This window comes from Excalfactoria chinensis, chromosome 11 (assembly GCF_039878825.1).
Source record: "Excalfactoria chinensis isolate bCotChi1 chromosome 11, bCotChi1.hap2, whole genome shotgun sequence".
In the NCBI taxonomy this organism is placed as follows: Eukaryota; Metazoa; Chordata; class Aves; order Galliformes; family Phasianidae; genus Excalfactoria; species Excalfactoria chinensis.
The window spans coordinates 11,220,739-11,242,054 of NC_092835.1; the positions used below are offsets into that span (position 1 = coordinate 11,220,739).

General features: G+C 41.4%; 1 protein-coding gene and 1 long non-coding RNA gene across 2 annotated transcripts in view; one reads left to right on the plus strand and one right to left on the minus strand.

Annotated features, from left to right (window-relative positions):
• Positions 1-14,461, minus strand: part of LOC140257526 (uncharacterized) — a 191,018-nt gene extending 176,557 nt beyond the window's left edge. Inside the window, exon 1 of the long non-coding RNA XR_011905044.1 lies at positions 14,422-14,461. This is a non-coding gene — a long non-coding RNA (uncharacterized lncRNA). The remainder of the gene's footprint in view (positions 1-14,421) is intronic.
• Positions 14,462-17,136: 2,675 nt separating this feature from the next.
• On the plus strand, positions 17,137-20,899 carry UQCRFS1 (ubiquinol-cytochrome c reductase, Rieske iron-sulfur polypeptide 1). Its single transcript, XM_072346536.1, has 2 exons — positions 17,137-17,413; positions 20,109-20,899. The coding sequence occupies exons 1-2, from the start codon at positions 17,206-17,208 to the stop codon at positions 20,717-20,719; spliced, it is 819 nt and encodes a 272-aa protein (XP_072202637.1). The 5' UTR covers positions 17,137-17,205; the 3' UTR covers positions 20,720-20,899.
• The last annotated feature ends 417 nt before the right edge of the window (positions 20,900-21,316 follow it).

Here is a 21,316-nt window from a genome sequence, read left to right on the forward strand (position 1 = left end):
TTGCAAAAATATCCCAGTCCTGCAATCATTTTTATTTGGCAAACCATTTATAAGATATGCAGGAAATAAATGTACTTTAAAGATTTACCTCCCTTCACTTGCATTTGATTTTCTGCTAAAATCAGTGATTATTATTTTTTTTTTGCAGAAGCAGTATATTCGATAAGTATAAATGCACCCGGCTTCCATTTTTTTTAGCAGAAGAATGTATGTTAAGAAATAAAAAAGCAAGCAATTGTTCCTCCTGCTTGCTATTCATTGCTTGAATACTGAAAGCCTCTTTATGAATAACACGAATTGATGTTCTTGTCAGAAGCAACAATATTTACAGAATGTATGTTACATTAAAGAGGAAATTGAAAGTAAAGATGCGATTCCACCAAAAGAGACATTGAAACATGCAGACAATCTCACCCTTGCAGAGTCTGTTCACCTTCTGTCAAGATTTGTTTTGCTTAGTATTCATAAACCTTTTGTGTTTGACATTCACTATTTAAATCAGTTATTATCTGTCAAAGTGGGTCTTCGCAAACGTGTAATATCAGAAAGAAATAAACAGAAAATTACTATAAAGCACAACAAAAACCTGGGATTTTTCACAAGCTATAGAAAGCCTCCACTAGTCAACTGAGGATTTTTTTCATGGTAAACAGAGAAAATGTTCTGAAACTGAAATACAGAACTAAAACATCTAATCAGATTCACTAAAGTCTTTCAGCGTAGCTCAGGAACTACAGAAGGCTCCACCAATGCAGCAGCTCAGTGTCAAACATCATCATGAAAAGAGGCACAGAGTTGATCATAGTGCAGATTACAAAGGTCGCATCAGTATCAGCGAGCACAAGAGGAAGCATCGTCTGACTAAATGCAGCTCCGTGACTTCAAGCTACTGCAACGATGGGGTTTTATCCATTCCAATATTCTGTTTTGGAAAATAAAAGTTCATTTTTCTTCAAGTAGTTCCTGAACTCGTGAAAGAAGAAAGATGCACCTCAGCACACAGATCTTAGGGAGACAAAAACATACGCTCTAGGACAAGTGTGTTACCTCCCTACAACCACTAATAACAACATCAAAACTTGTGATAAAATCCAAATTATGTCTTCTTCCTTCCCTATGTGGAAACACCAAATCCAGACCACCTTTCTGAGAAGCCCTTACCAATTGGGCCACAGACAGACTACACAGAAAGAAAAAAAAAGAAGTGTAAAATAGAGACTTCTAAATGAGGATTCTGAAATGAATTGACTGACTTGCTGATACAGACCACTTCACAGAATGCACACGGTACACGTTAACAGGACACACTCCTGTGTAACCAACTCCTTTCACTCCCCAACATACCTGAGCCACATAATAGAGCGCAGTGAGTAAAATAAATGAATGAGCAAAACCAAAAAGACAACAAATCATCAAACAAGCAAACCAAACCAAACCAACCAACCCACAACACCAGAGAACGAGGGAGGGTGTGTTTACTTTTCTTTTTGCTCACCATACTATTTCACCAAAAAAGCTATCTGATCAAATGTCACAGCTTTTTACAACATTCTGACTGCGGAATGTAGGCAGAAGAGCCACGCATGAATGGAGAGATGATGCCTTTAACAGGCTTTTCTCTTACGGTTACATTCAGAGCAGACAATTATGCAAATAAAAAGAAGGAAAATTCCATAGAGGAAAATAATTCTCTCTCACAGGAATGAAAACTGCACTAATCACACGGCTCCGGGGAATTTGGCATGGAGCACTACTAGTGACAAAAGGTATAGAACAATTCAAAAGCATTTCAACTGCCATATACATCCATTAATGTTCTTTTCTCCTAAACGTTACATTTCTCATTTCTTTCATCAGTGGTAGAGAAAAATGGCTTATTGGGAAGGAAGGAAGGCAAAGAAAGCCAATTAAATGCAATTCTGACAGGTAGGCAAAAAGCAAGGCATGTTTCAAGCCAGGACGGCTTCAGGGATTTGAATGGATTTATATTATCTAATAACGGAAGTACTGTGCCATGATTTTGGATAGATTCACTGAAAAGGATATTCCCAAAGCTGAAAGAAAATGCACAGCTACCCAGGAAACAAGGATACTGTAATAGATGGTTCTAATTTGTTCTTACGCTGCAGGTGCAAAATGCTCTATTTAACAGTAAAAACAAGACTCGCGAGGGGTTCTTTTTGCGTGGGTTGGTTTATTTTATTTTATTTTGAGCTTTTGTTTTGCTTTGTTTTGTTGCTTGGTTTTGTTTGTTTTTTTTTAAAAGAATGCCTCAAAACTTCATGCTCTCCAGCAACATTTTCCAGAGCTGGCACTGGCTTACACCTCCCTTGGCGAGAGCTGGCAAACTGAACTGATGCCTATGACTCTCTCCCTTCTGGCTGCATAAGCCTAATGGTAGCACGTAAGATATTAAAAAGTGCCACTTTTTGTAGTAAGTCTGAACTGCAGAGTCAAATGGCCCTTGACTAGAAAGATAACTAAAATACCATCAGGAGGTGAAGGTTGAAATTCACTATTGTATGGAACTGCTGACACTAATAACTCCATTTAAAAAACCACTCTGTTCTACCAGCACTTCTGACACTACTGTTATGGAATTCTGCTTTCCTCATCTTTGGTTTCTCAAGCAACATGCCCTGCTTCAGAGTAGAGATAGATTCTCCATATAATCTCTCATCCTCAGCCCTGCCAATACACCCAGACCTCTGCATCAGAAGAATTCATTCTGCACATCAAACCTGGTCCTTTTTTTTTACATCTGGCCTTCTTGATGTCATGTTCTCATCACTCTGACAGCTCATCCCTATCACTGCATCCACATCGATACTTGCGACCAAACATGTAACCTCCTTCCTAAAAGAGCTCTTCACGTTATGCTGTACAACAGGACAGTGTTTCTTCTGATTATATAGCCATCTCCCGTTCATTTGCAGCTTCCTTGCCCCTATATCTAACAGAACTACTTAACCAACAGAAGTGTCAGAACAGCCCTTCTCAAAAACTACCCAAAGCCCCCAGTGACCAGTATTCCACACAGTGACAATGGAAACACTGCTTGCAAGACTTTCCACACAGCCTGGCTGTCCAAGACAAGTTCTCAAGCAGAGAAACAGAACCTCTAATTTAGGAATGTGCTTCTGTCTTATCAGAGCCAATATCTGCTTTATAAAAATATGATTCTCCCCTACCAAGCAGCTGACCGGTATATTCTGTTTCTTTCCACTGGAACCTCGTACCACGCTGTGTTTTCACGTTGAGATGAAAATTGGAAAATAGGTATACAAGCTGATTCTGTCATCTCGACAATCTGTTATTTTCCTGTAATATTTTAATCAACTTCCCATACTTTCAACATTAACAACTTCTGACAAACATTTCTTCTCCCATGAAGATAACATCCTCAGCAATGACCTTACACTGTGTCAGAGGCTCGGAACATGAATTTATTTCCTTTTATCACTTTATACTAAAAAGGAAGAAAATGAGCCATTATTAAGAAGGGCTTTCCTTCCCTCCTTCTTAATTCTCCTCAGGAATAACAGTTTCTTTTTCTTTTATCTCCTCACTCTGAACTACAGGTGCAGTCTTATTATATTGCTTGCTGATGCCTTTGAGAATAATATTTTAGCTCAAACACATTCTTCAGACCAATGAAAATGAATGAAATTAGTACCTGCTGGCACAAGGAATTAAATAAAATATACAATGAGACAATTCTCACACGTTTTTCTCTGTACAAAAACGTCCCTATTCTGTGTCTGACATTCAAATAACCAACTTTATCCCTCTAAAATAAAAATCAGTATTTGCATTTTTTTTCCACTAAAGTTTTTCTCGACTGACAATATTCAAGAAAAAAAAAAAAAACAAAACACAAAACAACATAATTCTCTGTTTTCCCATAGAAAAGGAGAACAGAGGATTCTCATTTACAGTTTAAAGAACTTCACTGTGTTAAAAATATTGTTTGTTAGCACTGAAAACTGAGTTTCTTACCCATAGACAAAACAAAGTCAACTGTGAAAAAGCAATTCGCAGTGCTGCACAGATATGTTTCTGCCTTGGCTGTGATATTTCTAGGAGTAGAAGTTTGCACACATTCTGACTAAAACACAAACAAGGATCTGAATTTTCCATAAACTGAGTAATCCCCAAGAATCAAAGCTGAGCACACGCCGGCATTTAAAATGAGACACTGAGTATTCAATAACATTGCCATTTGCTTTTATTCTCAATGAAATTGGGCTTCTTGCCAGTTCTTATTGTTAAGTGTTCAGCATCGCCTCCAGCATCCTTGCTTATAGATTCTGAACTGTGTGTTATGAGGCTTTCCCAATTGACCCACAATAAATAAAAAGCAAGTTGACTCAGAATAAAGGTCAAACTGCATTAAAAACTCCTCAGTCAGATAAATAAACCGCAAAAACGAGCTTTTTGACAACTGCTATTTCTATAGTACCAACAACCCAATCTGTGTGATAACCATAAAGCCAAGAGAAATTAGGTTTTTCAGGAAGCAGTAAGTTGCACTAGTGCCATGAAAGGTAGCACACACCAGGCCTAGGTCAGGCAGTAGTCCCAAGGCATTCTCCACTGTTGCCTCTCTCTTCTGTCAAGCCATCAGAAGGGAAGGGGGGCTGTGTATCTCTCAAGAACTCAGCTGTCACTTGGGAGAAAAAAATAGATTAAAAAAAAAGATGGGGATTAAAGACCAAAAGATGCGCAAAACTTTCAGACTTGCTTTCCTTTGCTCCTCGCTGCCTAAAGTTTACATAGTTATCTGATTCTATCCCAGCCTCTTCATGTATGAACAAGGCATATTCCAGATGATGCACCAAAAGACAAAGGAACTAACCTGCCTGGAAGCCCATAGGTTTCTCAAACCTCAGCCCAGTACTATAAATAACAGACCATCCCCTGGCTTTCCAAGAGCTATCCAGAGCATTTTTCAAAGGTTCATTTTAAATTTGCTTTTTAGCACAGTTAGATCCAACTACAAGAGAACACATCGTGTGTTTGTGTGTTGGTACTTTCTGCTGAGCAGACTCAGCTGATGAAATCTCTCCTGATATTTAGCCTGCAGAGAACTGGGGGCTCAGTGCTGGGCACTGGTGCATGGTGTTCATCACATGCTGCCAAACAGGCAGCAAAAACAAACCAGAAAATGTATCCCAGCAACAACAAAATCAATGGCAAATTGTAGGTCCCCAATTCAAACTCAGACCTGAAAGTCCTCCTTTCCGATGGGAAAAAGTAGTGTTAGTGGTAGGATTTTTCTTTAATTTCTAATGGCAACCGTCGTCACAAAGACCTGTAAGAAGCATCTACTGTTTAAGTCGATGTTAAATACAAAACATGAGTGAGCCCACGTTTTTCTCCTAGGATTTAAAACAGATTTAAAAGAAGCTTTGCCCTATTTTTTTAATTAGAATCGTCCACTCCCCAGCAGGTAGAAGGACGCTGCCTGCAGGAGCCTTTTTGTTGGCTAAAAAACTAGTTTTGTGTAATCAGTTTTATAATTAGTGAGCTGTTTGCTATTTAAAGGAACTCATTATTGCTATATTTTGCTGATTGATTCATGATCATGAAGCAATTTAAAATTTTTAAATGTGTTCTGTGAACAACACCGAATAAAATCTTCGATACGAATACAGAGAAAACATAACTAACAGTTGTCTTTAAACTCCAGTCTGCAATTCTCTAGCAGTTTATGCAGATCTACATGGAACTGTAAAATGAAAACATCAAGTCATGCATAGTACTCTACTGCTTGCCAGATTTCCTCTGCTATCACAATGGAACGGCTGAGTTAGATCTAGTAAGTACCCATCTCACACTGTGATGCTTTCATGAGGTCTTGCAGTCAGACAAACAAATTCTACAAAAGTTCTGGAGGAAGAATAAGAATAAAGACGAGATTCCTCTGGATGACTTTATTACATGCAGCGACAATGCTCTTTTCCCTGAGGTTTCCCACATTGTCATGTCCACGAAGTCCCATTAGTCATACAGAAAGATACTCTTCTGATACGCAGTTGGAAAATCATCCTTACTCAACATTAATGATGAGCACAGATTTGGAACTATTACAGAACAAGTTACTACTAACTTTGTACTCTCTGCCAAGTCTTCTTATGCCTCGAACAGAACTGATAAATTATCCAACAGTTTCTAATAATGAAATGTGAGGAGGAGGGAGAAGAATGAGGGAGAGATGACAAGAGGGTGGACACATGTCAACTGTTCAAAAGAGTTTCCCTTATTCAGATATATCTCAAGTGAAATTCTGCCTTCACTGAGGTCAGCATACAACTCAATGAGCTCAATAGTGTCAGTATTTCAGCCTTGGCCTCCATCCTCCCATGCATCTAATAAGCAGACTGTCCCCACTCTTCGACGTGTTGGAAAAAAAATTGACTCTTGCACTGCCACAGCAATCCAATCTGGTATTTATAGGCTCTAGTACAGCACCAGACCATTTTACAAACTGAAATGACATCACTGGTAACTGAAACTGATACTTTTTTTTTTAACAGAAATCATAAGTAACTATGGCTGGTCCCATTCACTCGGCATTCAAGTAAAAAGACTTCAGTGAGAGCTGGGTCAGGCCCTAAAATCATGCAGGACAGTTACACAACACTTCCAGGAGGAAAGGAATATGTATTTCAGCTCAGACATTCATAAGAATAAAGGCAGGCCACCAGACCAGATGGCATGAGGACAACTACATCACTGCTCATATGTTTCTGTGTAACTTTGATGGGAACTTGATGTGGACAAGTGATCTCTACCATTTATTCAGAGGATATTCATTCTATGCTCCCACAGTCTCCTATCAGCACCAGCACAATGAATGTGTTCTTTCAGAGCAATTCCTTCAAGATAATGAATTACAATATTTAAAGGTCTGTTTCCCTACTCTGCTCTTTCCTATTTCCATTTTTTGAAGAGGAAAGGATTTTGCTATTTCAGCGCTTGAACTTGTTTCTTCAGTGCATTAAGTATTTTAAGGCTCTTCTTTCCGCCTTCCACACAAATGAGAACTTATTTTGCTTTAAGACATTTATTCTGTCTCAAGCCATGGAAACAACTCCTTTTGAGAATTATTTTTACCCTTCTTGACCCTGGTGATTTATTTTCTAATTGCTTCCTTAGGTCAGGATGCTGCCACCTGTGTGCCCCCGTTTACCATGTGCATTACTTTACTCTTTTTAAAGGAGTTATATGGAAAATCACTTTCTTTTCAGCTGGAAGGGGAAATCAAGATAAATAGATCAATTATTTATCAGTATTAACCAGAACCAAGCCAGCAAGAAGCATCTTAGAGACTTGAGTGTTCTCAAGTGAATTAATTCATACCAGCTAATAACCTTCCAACAGACTCTCTCCCAGATAAATATAACCACATGGAGATGGACTCCTAAGTCCTCAGAGCTGCTGAGGTCCCTTATCTTCAAGGCAAAAAAGCCACACCTAGAGTTTTCAGAAAAAGGATTAAAAAAAATCTCCAATGTGACACAGGAAGAGCTACATGGAAACAAAGGTCATAGCAAGGTCTGCCAAATGTTAAACTCCAGTTAATCCCAACCTATTGGTCCACTCCTTCAAATTTCATGAACTATTTACAAAAGAGGGCACCCTAAACACAGTACAATAAACTGCACCATCTGCAGATTTCAGCAGGTGCAGATCAACGCACACTTCAGTATTTCCTGCATTTTTATTAATAAATTTGAAGAACACACATGCAAAAAGCCCAGGGAAAAAGAAATAAACAAAAACAACCCACAAGCTCTCAATCCTACACATTTATTACATGGATAATAGCAGCGAACTCATAATCATCCATAAACTGACTTATAGCATCTGCTAAGAAGCAACACACTGAGAAAAAGCCAGCTCAGAACTGCTTTGTAAATGTGACCCACTGATCTTACACTCACTGTGTTTTACATCCACAAAAAGGAACTGACCAAAACAACCAGTGAAAACATCTCCTAAGTACCCCACGATAACTTTGTGCCAGAGGTCTCTATAAAAACTATCATTATTTTAATAACTAGTTCACTCATTACTGCTGAGTAATATGACTTTTCTATTTTCCACCAACTCTGCACTGTCAGTTGAACTTATTTCCTCTTTCATTCAAGTGCTTTATCTCATGGGCTTGACCTTGCAGAAAGAAGTCAATCTTTACCACCATGCTGAGCATCAGAGCTGATTCCACTGTGGCTGACAAAGCACTAACGCAGCCACTAGGAGCTGTAGCTTATGTTGGAGAGGTATTCCATTATGACAGCATAGTCAATTTTGCTGCAAAGGCAAACGCTGGAAAAACATGTCAATGAGGCTTATGTTGCTCTTAAAGTGGCTTATGTTGCTCTTATAAAAGCTTCTCTGCTCACAGTGCCCCCAGAGTGAAATTCTGAAAATATAAAGCAGCATTTTACCATCACCAGTTTTTCCTGTATCCTTGCATGCACTTCCCGTGTCTGGCATAACACTGGCTGAAATTGACCTAACACAGAATACAAGGTAATTTTCATTCCTTTCTGGAAACAAACAAGGCTGCTGTTATGTTTTTGAAATGTTAGAGGTAAGACTTGAAGGCCCCCCTCAGAACCTGATGGTGGCAAAGGGACGTGTCAATTTGAGATCAATGGAACTGATGGTTTTAACCCTACAGTCCTTTCATTCTGGACTGTAAAATGTCTTGCCAGCATTCTGCCTGCTCCTATGGCACCTCTTCAGTTTTCAGAAGAGGTACTATTATAACCATTTGAAAACACACCGCAACTTGTTCTATCTGCTTTTTGAGAAGACTTTTACTCCACTTACAACTCAAGAGGGAAAAAAAAGGCTCAGCATCATTTAATAACATTTCCCTTAGACCATGTTATCCATTTTACAAGGCAAGGCAACTTCAGAGTGCATGGGCTTTATAAGAAAACCAGAAACTTTTTGCAGGTTAAGACCACGATATACCATGGGAATCAATAGACTATCAGTACAGAGTCACAGAATCAGTGAAGTTAGATGGGACCTCTGGCCATCATCTAATTCAACTCCCTGCTAAAACAGTTCCTGTAGATTAGGCTGCACAGGAAGGCACGAACAACCAACCTGCTCCAACATGATCACTTGGTAGCTTGGTTACATCTCAGTCCTTCATAAAGAAAGCAAACAAGGCTCCATCACTAAATTCATCAGTAGAACAGGTAGGAACAGGAGAGTATTTCAAGTTGAAGTATCAGTTATCCACACCAGACATACTGTGGTTAGTGTACTCCAAGAGGCTACTTATCAGGTAGCAAAAGGAACCGGACACTGTGGCTACCAAGTTTTGTAGGTATAAGTGAATAGCTGGAGGAATAAGCAATAGAAGGCAACAGTCCTTCAAAATTCTCAACAAGGGCACATGCCAATAAACCCACAATTATTATCCAAAAAGTTAGTGGGCACTTCTCCCACAGTAAGTTGTTACTACAATTAAAATTCTGACAAACAGACGTAGCTTTGGGAAAGGGCCAACAGACAAAGTCAGCTAAGAGTAACAAGACACTGAAATTAATTACAGGAAATATCTGCAGCTGTTGTGGGAAGTAAAATGAAGACAAGTAATATAATGGCTGTCCAGGAGAGACATTGTTAAGTCTAAAGACATCAAGGATCTCACAACTCAGATGTTCAAAGCAAGAAAATTAACGGGGGAAAACCTTGTCATTTTTAGGAAACTCTTAAAGAAGTGCTGGGTGTAAGATGCTGTTTCTTGAAGAACTGAAGACCAGATTAATTTGGGAAGAAACAAAGTGTTTATAGCAAGGGACAGGATAAAAAGTCCAATGCTCATCATTTATTAAATACAGGAAACTGTCCCACAGAAATATGCATTTAATTAAGTAAATGAAAAGCAGAAAAACATTGCACATAGTTTCCAGCTGTGATACAGCAGCTCCTGAGAGATGCAGTAAATGCAGATCTCTCCTCACCTTCACAACACTGCCATGACAGAGCGTGTCCTAAAGGGACTCATGAAAGAGACCCACTGTAACACTGACCCTCGAGGTCTCAAGGTGAAAAGTGAGTGGATACGCACAGATACCTCCACTGAATCTGCAAATATTTTTCTCACTTTGCCTAACTCAATTTTCCAAACAATTCAGTGTTGTGACTCCTTTTTACCTCTAAAACCACATTAATTTCTAGCCAAAACACATTTAATTGCACTTTTGATGCATGTGGTATTACCATCTTCTGTTCATACAGCTTTTCCTCCTCTCTACAAGTCCGCACTTAATGGACCACATTTACCAGAAGCAATCCTATTAGTTCCTGTGTTTTGTTTATCTAGGCAAAACGAGCATCTTATAGAGCATGTCCATGCAGCATGTTCATACAGGGCACTGAGCAGAGATCCCAGAACAAGTACCAAAATAGCTTGCTTCAAAACTAGGTGATGTGCAACCACCCAGAAGCAGCAAAAGGCCTGGCCCACAGCAGGAAAGCAGCTCAGCATTTGGGGAGCAAGCTGTGCTGGCACTGCCCAGCCTGTTAATGCAGCTTGCTGCTCTCCAAAGCTGTGCTGCAGTGCACTCCTCACCCAGGTCCCAGTAGCTCTCCTCATCGTTTGTTAACATTTATCTTAACCCTTCTCAAATGTATTTAATCATCAGTATAAAGCGCAATGCACTACGACACACAGTGACACTGTACAATAAAATTAATATTACATGCATCTACAGAAAAACTTCATGTACCCCCACATTCCACTGATCTGCTTAATAGACACACAGCACAGTGATAATCTTATCAACCACCACATATGTGGATCTTCTTCCCTCTCCGATTACTTCCTATGAGAAATCTAAAATCCATGGTAAAAACATTTGGTACGAATCTCTAAATGACCCTGTGCTTCACTGTACTAAATCTCACACTCACTACTGCACTTTTCTAATTCTTTCCCTATTACATTCTCATTTTTCCCTTAGTAGACAATGCCTAAGTTTGTCCCAGCAGTTTTCATCTGTACGTGTCTACTTATTGCACTACAAGTCACTAAACTTGAAAATATACAATATGACCAATAGGCAAACACAGAGGAATTCCATTGGGAACCATTAGGAGCAGCCACAGCAACGCAATTATTCTCCTAACTATGCATAAAAGGACAGGAAAGGCCTCTTATTTATCATTTTCACAATGAAGGACAGAGAAAAAAAGGCATCACATTTAGAAAACAATGCATAGTCAATAAAAATCTTCTGCATAATAGGAAATTTCCATGAGGTACTACCGAAGCAATGGTTAGTAACAGTTAGAATAACATTTACATAATTATGACTACAGTATGCATTTAGCTCAATTTGAGTACACATTATACATGTATTGTTCCCTATTCCCTGAGGCACGTGCAGATCAATACTACAGTTTAAGACCAAGGCCAGCTTTTATTTATTCTCGGTGTGGTATCTTTAATCAGGATGCTCCACACAGTAACACAGATCTGAAACAACCCAGCAGAAAGCAAGAGAGAAGCACACGCTACAAACCAGCCATCATTTACCTCAGAATCAAGTCCTACGATTCAAATTAAACACTCAAGACAAGTAAAGGCTACAGATGAGGTCTTTGTATGCCCACTGTAAGGAAACAGAAAGAGGGGGGGGGGGGGTGTGGGGGGAAACTCTTTGTCCCTTTCTGCCTCTTGCTGATTATAACCTGGTGAGAAGCCAACATCTAGCAACGCTGCATTAGAGAGAAGCTTCCAAGAGCATCTGATCTTAGTCAAGAGCTGTGAATACACCGTGAAACTGAGAAAGCATTCCTTTGTCATCTTTTTAATTTCGTTCTTCTTGTTCTGCTCCTTCACCCAATGCAAGTTTCATAATGGCTTAGATATACACACAGTGGCAGGTGAGATTTTTCAGCCCTGCATCGAACAGCACGCTCAGCTCTGCTGCTATTTCCTTTCTTTACCGTTTAGAACTACAGGGATCTCTACTCTGATTAATCAACAATTTCAGGCTCTCTGACATGCTATAAATGCTCTATTTTTGTAAAATTGATGCTTAATTGTCCAACATGAGAAATGTACTGGTAATGACAGAACAGTGATCTGTTCCAGCACCTACAGCCAAAGTCTACACCATTTTTTGCTTATTTGTTTGGCCAATAAAACTGCGGCAGTGCCACATTGTGAAGAGCAACGAATATTCAGTGGTGGAGCCAGCTGTGAGTCAAATCCATGTCCTTTAAGAGGTCAAAGTGCAAAGGATTTTTCATGAAATGTGGAGAGAAAGCAAAATAAAGGAAGATATTCGTCTTCAGACCAAGTGCCCTTCAATACGCTCCCAGCAATATCCACAGCCTTCCTCAGCATTTGGCTACTGCCCTGCTGAGCAGCATTTGATGCTGCCCCAGGCAATTATTGCCATTGGCTTCTGCTTGGTTGGACACCTTTTGTTGCCATTTCTGATTTGTGCCATCAGATTTTATCAATTTCATATACGTATGACTGTTTTTCTCCATCTGGACAATTACGTAAAGCTCTGACATAAGCCTAGGCTTGGTCTTTTTGCTTTTATTTTATTCAGTTTAATGGTCTTATTTTCTTTCCTCTCTAAAATGGTCTCTGAAAATCCCATTCTTCTTGCCCAGCAGAATATCTCATCTGCTTTGATTTTTTTCTATTTATTTATTTATTTTTGCAGAGAGTGGAGGGAAGATGGAAAGTATGCTTTCTTCCTTTTTATCTCATTTTACACTAAAAAAGTTAAAAGCTTCTCTGCCAGAGCAGGATATTCCACGCCCTTCTGCTCAAGGCAATGTAACTCAGCATTATCAAACACAGATGTAAGAGATTTAGAGCAAGATGGGTGCTGAAGCTGCAAACTCCTGCCTATTACTTCTGTATTAAGAGAAAGTACTAAGAAGCCTGCTGCCAGATATCTTCTTTGCTCGTAATACTTGAAATTATTTCTTCCTTGACTGGAAAAAAATGAATTCAGATTTAGACAGCGGCAGTGAGGTGCCACCATTTCAACTAATGGGGACAACGGGAGAAGGATGCTGGACAACTGATCAAAAGATCTTCATAACTTTACTTTTTGAACAGAGCTGTACACAAATACCTTGATTTAACAGCTCCCTTGGGATCACAGCACAAGACATCACCATGAGGAACATTCTGCACAGGAACTAACTGCAGACACCAGCAGTGTGCATGAATTAGGAGGCTCCAGCTAATGCTGATGGGCTGCAGACCCCGGCACACACTGAAGACACAGCCCTTGTTTTGGAAAGTTTCCACAAGACAATCATAACACAGCTGTACAAAGAAATAGTATTTCAAAATATATAATAATAAAGAACATAGTATTATTGCAAGAAATTGCCTCTAAAGGAGCCTATCTAGTGCAAAGAATGCATCACAACTTCCTAAAACTATTCTTGCCCAGTGTGCCCCCAGACTGCCCATACATGCACAGCAGTGGTGCCATGAAGACATCAGAACAGGGCTTGTCATCAGCCCCACTCTGCAGGTCAGGGCAGCAATGTCTGCACTAGATCTCACAAGAACTCCAAAAAGCTTCAGAGTAATTAGAACTGTTTAGTAAACAGCTAGCATAAAAGTCTGAATCTTAGTGTCACAGAGTCTTTTCTGTTGGAAGGGACTTTTTGAGATCAACTCCAACCAGCAGGATCAGTGAGAGAAGGCTGTCCTGCACCGCGTCCAGGTGGGTTCTGCGTATCTCTGCAGATGGAGATTTCACAGCCCCTCTGAGCAGCCTGCTGTTGGCTGCAGCTGGACTACACTACATCATCTGCACTGTCCATCGTACAGGTGTGAGATGATGCAACGTGGCTAGGGAAGGAAAAGTAAACTGCCTAGTCCATAAGGCACTTGTTCGCAGTCATCCTCTGCAGCACAGCATGAAAAACCTCATCTTTCAGTGTGATGAAGCAGGGCGTACCTTCTGCTTTGCTAGCAATGCACAACAAGAGGGTTTTTTTAATCTTTTCTTTCTGAATAATCTTATTTAGGAAAAAAGAAATGATCATCAACGCAAAACCAAAAAGCAAATGCAAATCCTGTACTCCACACTTCAGTAGCATTGACTTTTCAGAGCATAAAAATAACGCAATATAGGAAAAAACTCACAAAACCCATAACCTTCTGGTAAGATCACATTGCCCAAGGTGACCGATCCTTTAGCATATAGCCAACAAAGTTCTGCATTTAGCATCTGAATAACACATAAATCTAAGAATAAAGCAGTACGTAAAGAAAGGTACTGAAAAACAACTGCACATCCCCAAAATCATTCTGGTAATTTGCTGCAGCTATTTCATATTATTGCAGCTTTGATATATCACAGCATTTGTATTTATGCAAAAGAGTTTTTAACTTACTGTAGGATGACAGAAGCATTAAGCAGAACACATTTTCATAAGCCCAACACACTCGTGAATGCACAAATGCAATCACAGAGGTCTGTTTAGAGGGTTTACACAAAACCACGGTGACATTTAACTTTCAGATTTGCTGGCAAACACTCACTTGGTATTACTGCTTGGGAACATAATCCTAACAGCACTACTCAAAGAAACACCTACACACTGGAGTATGCTTAGTCACTTGAAAGTTTAAATTAACTCTTCCTGGATGCAGATAAGAGAAGAGGTTGTCTTCATACCGAAAAACATTCATGTTTTAATCACCTTCTGATCAAGCTATATCTTAAAATCAGTCTTAAATCTTTAAAACACTCACATTTTTCAAATACACCGCAGCTCCCTCATTTAGTCCAAAGCCTCCAGAAGCAGCAAGTCCATTCTGCCAGAAGGCTCTCAGGGTAACCCAAACAAAAAACCAAGCTGTTAAGCCCCCTCTGACACACCCCAAACAGCTGAGCTGGATTAGCAATTCCAAACTTCCACCTGTGTCAAAACTCAGAATGCTTTGAAAACGAAGACACAGAAAACCCACACAGCTGGTAACAAACCTTTCTACAAGTGCTAGGTCAGATCCCCAGTCTCACGGTGAAACACCAAGTATGTAGAGAGCACATTAAAATCTGATGGCCTTAGAAGAACTTCGTTTTGGCCTATTATTACTAGAGTGGTTCTGATCGAGTATTTCTTATGATTACAAGAACTCTGTAATCTGATAGAGAACAGGAAATAAGATCATGTTTCTGTAGGTCTTCTCCTATGAAACGGTGTTTCTAAAACTCATCCTGTTAACAAAGAAGACACGAGTCCTTTCTAATTTTCTCTTTCCTGTTTGAAAATCGTTTGTTTCCACTTGTACATTGATCCACAGCCCCAGTGGTTCCTACATATTATCTTTCCTCCAGAATAATACTACATTGTTCTATAATTACTATTTCACAACTGCAGCTAACAACAGTACGGTGCACTTAGTTGGGTAAATCACTATATACCCAGGCTTCGATGTGAAAAACTTGCTGGGAAAGAAATAAATTATAGATCAATACTACTGGAGCAGGAATGATCCATCCCACTTAATTAGAACAACCATATTTCAGTACATTTCAGACACCAGATAAAAAGACTCAGTGAATTACTTATATGAAAAAGTCACACCCTTACATAAATCTCTGCAGAGCCAGTCCCTAAACTACCGATCCACCCAGACAGCTTTTAAAATGCACAATCATAGAGTCATTAGCTGTAGCATCGTTAGCAACCGCAGAATTTCTGAACAGAATCTCCTGATAAAGCCAGTATGAAACACAAAAGCTTCACAGCCTTGGATGAATATTTCATGTTGGATGTTAGGAAAATTTTTGTTCCAGCCCTGGAACAAACTGCCCAACAAGGCGGTGGAGTCACTGTCCCTGGAGACTTTCAAGAAAGGGGAGATGTGGCACTAAGGGACATGGTTTAGTGGTATGGTGGGGATGGGTTGCTGGTTGGACTACATGATCTTAGTGGTCTTTTCCAACCTTAACGACCCTGAGATGCTATGAATGGATTCTGTGGGCTGGTGAGAAACTGCAGTTAGAGTTCTAGAACGGGTTAGCTCAAGTTTCTTCCTAACTTACCTCTGTATTGTGTTTATTTTGAATTGTGGGAACATTTCACAAGCTTGAACTAGAGAAGAGATTTAGCTGGAGCAGGGGGGCACCTACCAGCACACTCACACAGAATTTGAGCTGAATCTTGTGATTGGAAGCTGTGACACCTCATGTTCAAGGCTGGCACTATGAAGTGTTTTGTTTTGTTTTGTTTTAAAGATATTTAATTATTTACTCCAGTTGGTAATGAAGGAACTGATCTCTCTATTAGTCCAGAATTATCTGTGATATATTTTCTTCTTATCCTTGCAATTAACCCAAACAAGTTTTGGGTGAGAATACACCCCAAACGAGTAAGCAGTGCTGCAGTACAACCCAGCTCAGCCCTGTGACTGCAGGCAGCCAACAGCTTCTCCGGAGGTCACAAGAGGGGACTATCAGAGCACTGTGAAAGCGCTGCCCTCCCACAGCCTGCAGCCGCCAAGACTCATTTTAAGAATGCCCACCTCCAGAACAGCCTCTGCGGTGGGTTTGCTTTGAACTCATGCAGAGGACGCCCATGTACCTGGGAAAGCATCTGGCAGCAGCACTGCTGTTTGTTTCAGATCACTTTCTAGTGCAGTCTCTAAAGCTAAGTGCACAGGCCAGCGGGTGCTGCAGTGCAGCAGCATCCCCTGCTACTGTATGGCTGAACGAAACCAGTCTGAGCAAAGGTGAAAACAGGATTGCAGTGCTTGTATCCCAGCCCATGTTACAAGGGCAGCTTGGGATCTGAGGAGATAAATGTATTTCCAGCAATAATTTCAGATTCATTCTCGCAATTCCTGACATAGGGACACGCAATAATCACCCTAACGTGCCCCACCGCCTCCAGGCCGCACCGGAGCCACCCAGCCCGGTACCAGACCCCGCGGCTCCGACAGAAGCAACACCACGATCCCCAACAGACCCCACACCGCCGTCCCGGAGCGCACACCGCGCCGGGACCCACACGCGCCCCGGGCACGCCCCCCCACCCCTTCAGGGCCATGACGTCATTTTGCCGCGACCCCGCGGCGCTGCGGTGGCGTCATCGCGCCCGTCCGCCCGCTGGTGACGTCATCACGCAGCCGCCGGGAAGGTCGCGGCGGTGACCGGCGCCGCAGCTCCCGCCATGTTGTCCGTGGCCGCCCGCTCCGGGCCCTTCGCTCCCTACCTGTCGGCCGCCACGCACGCCGTGCCCGGCTCGCTCAAGGCGCTGGCACCGGCGGCGTCGCGGGCCGAGAAGGTGGTGCTGGACCTGAAGCGACCGCTGCTGTGCCGGGAGTCGATGAGCGGCCGCTCGGCGCGGCGGGATCTCGTCGCCAGCGCCAGCCTCAACGGTGCGGGCCGGGCCCGAGCGCCCTGCGGGTGCCATCGGGGCGGGGAGGGCGCGGCGGGCGGGAGCCGGGCCCGGGGCTGGGCGGGGGGCGGCAGCCGGCGGGGTCACCTCGCCCGTTTTCCGTCCCCGCGGGCGCCGCTCGGGCCGGGCCGTAAGGTCTGTTCCGTCCGGCAGTGCTGGGCTCCCGGCTGCCGGGGTGATGCACGTTTAGGACCGTGGAGCTTAAGAGCTTTGAGGGCTTGCTCCGTTCTGACGGCTTTAAACGAGAATTTGTTCTGCGTTGGGGAGATTCAGGAAAACCCGGTATCATTCGGTACGGCTTTTAACTGACCTAAACCAGAGATCTGAGAACAGATGCACTTCTCAGCTGCGTGAGAAGAGTCCCAAGAAAGAGCTGTTGGAATAAGTCACTATTTTCTCCCCCGAGTCATGCGCTGTTCTGAAAGTGTAAACCAGATAAAGGCACACAGCAGTTCTTGCAGTCTGCCTTGGGCCAAAAAAGGACAGTGGCTGTCAGCAAGGCAGGCGTTGCCAAGCCCCTTATTCCTACAGCTCCACGTCTGTGTCTCTTCATCAGTTGGGCACCGCATCTTTCCACATGCTCAGTGCAATGGAAGTGGTTTGCTGTCAAGGTTACAGGTATCTACCAACAAATGGGACATTCAGGTCCTGGTCTCAAGGTGTTCCTGACAGCAGCCAGTTAGGCAAAGCTTCAAGACTGCCTAATGCTACATAGTTTATACATAAAGGGATGTTATGTTGCCCACAAAACAAAAGCAGCGGCCTTTTGCAATGCAGACTGCCATGTTTACAGCAGGACATCTAGTCTGAAGTACGTGTCCTGACTGCAGTGAGCTGTGTTAGGCCTAAACAGGCACATCAGGGAACGAAGGGCTTAGTATGAAATAGTAGAAGCATTTCTGAAATGATACTTTAGTCCCAAAATGAAGAATCTTTTGTACCCGCTGTATGTGCAGCTTTAAATGGTACTTTCTGCTCCATAAATACAGAAAATGGATAGAAGCAGAGATCATTCCTAACTCTTTGATATTCTACATCAGCAGCCCTGCGTTATTCCTAAAATGTAAACAGCTGCTGAACAGGGATATTTTAAGCCATGTTTTTCTGTTAAGTGTCTTCCTTTCTTTTCTTTCATTTTTTTTTTTCAGGAGCACAGGAAATGTCAATAACTTTGATGCTGCAGTGCTACAGCCGGGTGCCTTTTTGAGGCACACATGAAAATCTGTAACGCAGATTTAGGGCCCTATTTCAGTACTAAAAAAGAGCATATTCTAACACCAAATTTAGGTTTTTTTTATATTAGCACATTTCACATTAAGTATGTGCTGGAGTGCAAAGAAGCTCCCTTATCTTCTGATAAGAGATCTTACTGCTGAACGGGATACTTGAGTAAGTCTTGGAGACTGCTGTGCCTTAGGAAAGATGCTCCGTAGTGGTTAGAACTGCACCTGACCATCAACTGTAAAGGACACATCCAGATGTAAATTCTACACATCTATAATTAATGTAGCTGACATGTAGTCTTATTTATAGCTTCAATTAATATTATTCAATGACAAGTGTGACAGAGAATTTTCAAAGTAGGTTAATTATAATGCCTGCTAGCTTGCTGCTAAATGAGAAATGTCTTCACCACTGAAATAAGCGGGTAGTTCGCTCTCACAGAATTTTCAGTTTAAGATCAAACGCTTTCAATTTCCTGAGTATTTGTAAATAAATGCAGGTATTTCCCCATTAGATGCTTATAGACCTCTTAAGAGTTATTTTGAGTATTTTAAGAGAATCCTTTCTACTAACCAATGGACTTCGTGCCAACTGCTAGAAAAAATTAAGACCAAACAGTTTTTGCCAACTAACAGTTTGCATTTTGGCAAGTCCTGTGTCCTTAGCATGCTCTTGTTCTTTGCTTACATTGTGTTGAGGGAGGCAGCTGGAGAAACTAATGGACGGCCCCTTGTTTAGCAGCCACATCCTGTCAGGTTAGCACATTGGCTTCAACTGGGAACCTCACAAAGTTCAGGAACTGGATATTTACTAAATTTATTCCTAAATCTTTTTATGAGACGTCGGCAAATAGGAGACCGGAGTTTGAAAGGTTTAAAAATCCTTTCCTGGGGCAGTTTGCTTTGATGTTACTTTTAAGTTCTATAAAGGAGGGTGTCTGATCTTGCATTTTTAATCTTTAAAATGCTCAACCAGACACTTAAGATTGTTAAAGGCACAGAGGTTACTTAAGCCAAAGGAAATCAAATTTGTTCAAACTATTTTTTTTCAGCATAACATCAGCACAGAAAGCACTGCCCATCTCCTGTCAGCTGGATGTTGTATCCTGCAGCATTTCTCCCTTGAAATTTGGAGAACAAAAAATCCTCCCAAGCCAACGGATCACTTTAAACCCAGAACTTTTTGCAGGTCTTTCTATACCCTTATCAGGCTCCATTCAGTTTTCACACAAAGTGGAACAATTCACAAACCACTCGTTCATCTACTAAAAATACCTTCTAACAAGTATTATCCTCCAAGGTAAAACTGAAATGCATTATTAGAGGAATGCTACCAAGACTCCGGAATAACATGCCCATCGTTCATAAAACTTGATTTGAAAAAGCCTAACATAAAATACATCATGATATATTTCGAGTGAGAGTTGCCATTTCATATTATTTTTCTTGCAGCACCTGCCAGTGTGCGTTTTGTCCACAATGATGTCACGGTCCCTGACTTCTCTGCTTATCGTCGTGAAGATGTGATGGATGCCACAGCGTCTTCTCAGAGAAGCAGTGAAGATAGAAAAGGGTTTTCCTACTTGGTGACTGCAACAACATGCGTAGCTACTGCATATGCTGCTAAGAATGTTGTCACCCAGTTTATTTCCAGCCTCAGTGCTTCTGCTGACGTGCTAGCATTGTCAAAGATTGAGATCAAGCTATCTGACATTCCAGAAGGGAAAAACATGGCTTTCAAGTGGAGAGGGAAACCCCTCTTTGTGCGTCACAGAACCCAAGCAGAGATTAATCAGGAAGCTGAAGTTGATGTGTCTCAGCTGAGAGATCCACAGCACGATTTAGACAGAGTAAAGAAACCAGAATGGGTCATATTAGTAGGAGTCTGCACTCATCTTGGTTGTGTACCAATTGCTAACTCTGGAGATTTTGGTGGTTATTACTGCCCCTGCCATGGGTCCCATTATGATGCCTCTGGCAGAATCAGGAAAGGTCCTGCCCCCTATAACCTGGAGGTTCCAACCTACCAGTTTGTTGGTGATGATTTAGTTGTTGTTGGCTGAATAACAAAGTGCTTGCTCACTTTCATGTTCTGGTGAATGTATACTTGAAAGGATTAACTGATATTCTGAAATACTGTCAAACCAGATGATCTTAAAAATACATTAGCTTTGTTCTCTACCAGAAGTATGTTTGAATACTTCCCTGTGTTCAATTTTAATAAAAACCTGAAGTGAGCACTATTCCTGACTGAAGATAACTTGTATTTGTTTGTATTCTGAGTCAAGGGGACTCTACAGCAGACACAAAATACATTTCTGCAGCCCTGCTGAAAGGAGGCATTCTCAACATAGACATCGAACCACACAACCACAGCTTCCTCTGTACCACATTTTCATTATTAGCATTTAGTTTTCACAACACAAGGGGAAGAAACACCTTCAAATAACTCGCAGCTGACTTAAAACAGTGTGTGGAGTCACCTTCAGTGCAGAATTGTACCAAATGCAATCCCTCCAAACCAACAAGTCTTTTAACCAGCACTGGTCTTGCCTATTGGTCTGGCAGCGTCTGTGTTCACAAGTGAACACAATGAAATCTTGGAAGAGTTCTGTCACAGCGGTCTTAAATGCTCATACATAAAATTACTTGTACAGGAA

Bases quoted from the DNA above. Each gene is read 5' to 3' on its own strand.
- UQCRFS1 (XM_072346536.1), top strand. From the start codon at position 17,206: ATGTTGTCCGTGGCCGCCCGCTCCGGGCCCTTCGCTCCCTACCTGTCG. The intron at 17,414-20,108 runs GTGCGGGCCGGG...TTTTTCTTGCAG, and splicing joins CGCCAGCGCCAGCCTCAACG to CACCTGCCAGTGTGCGTTTT.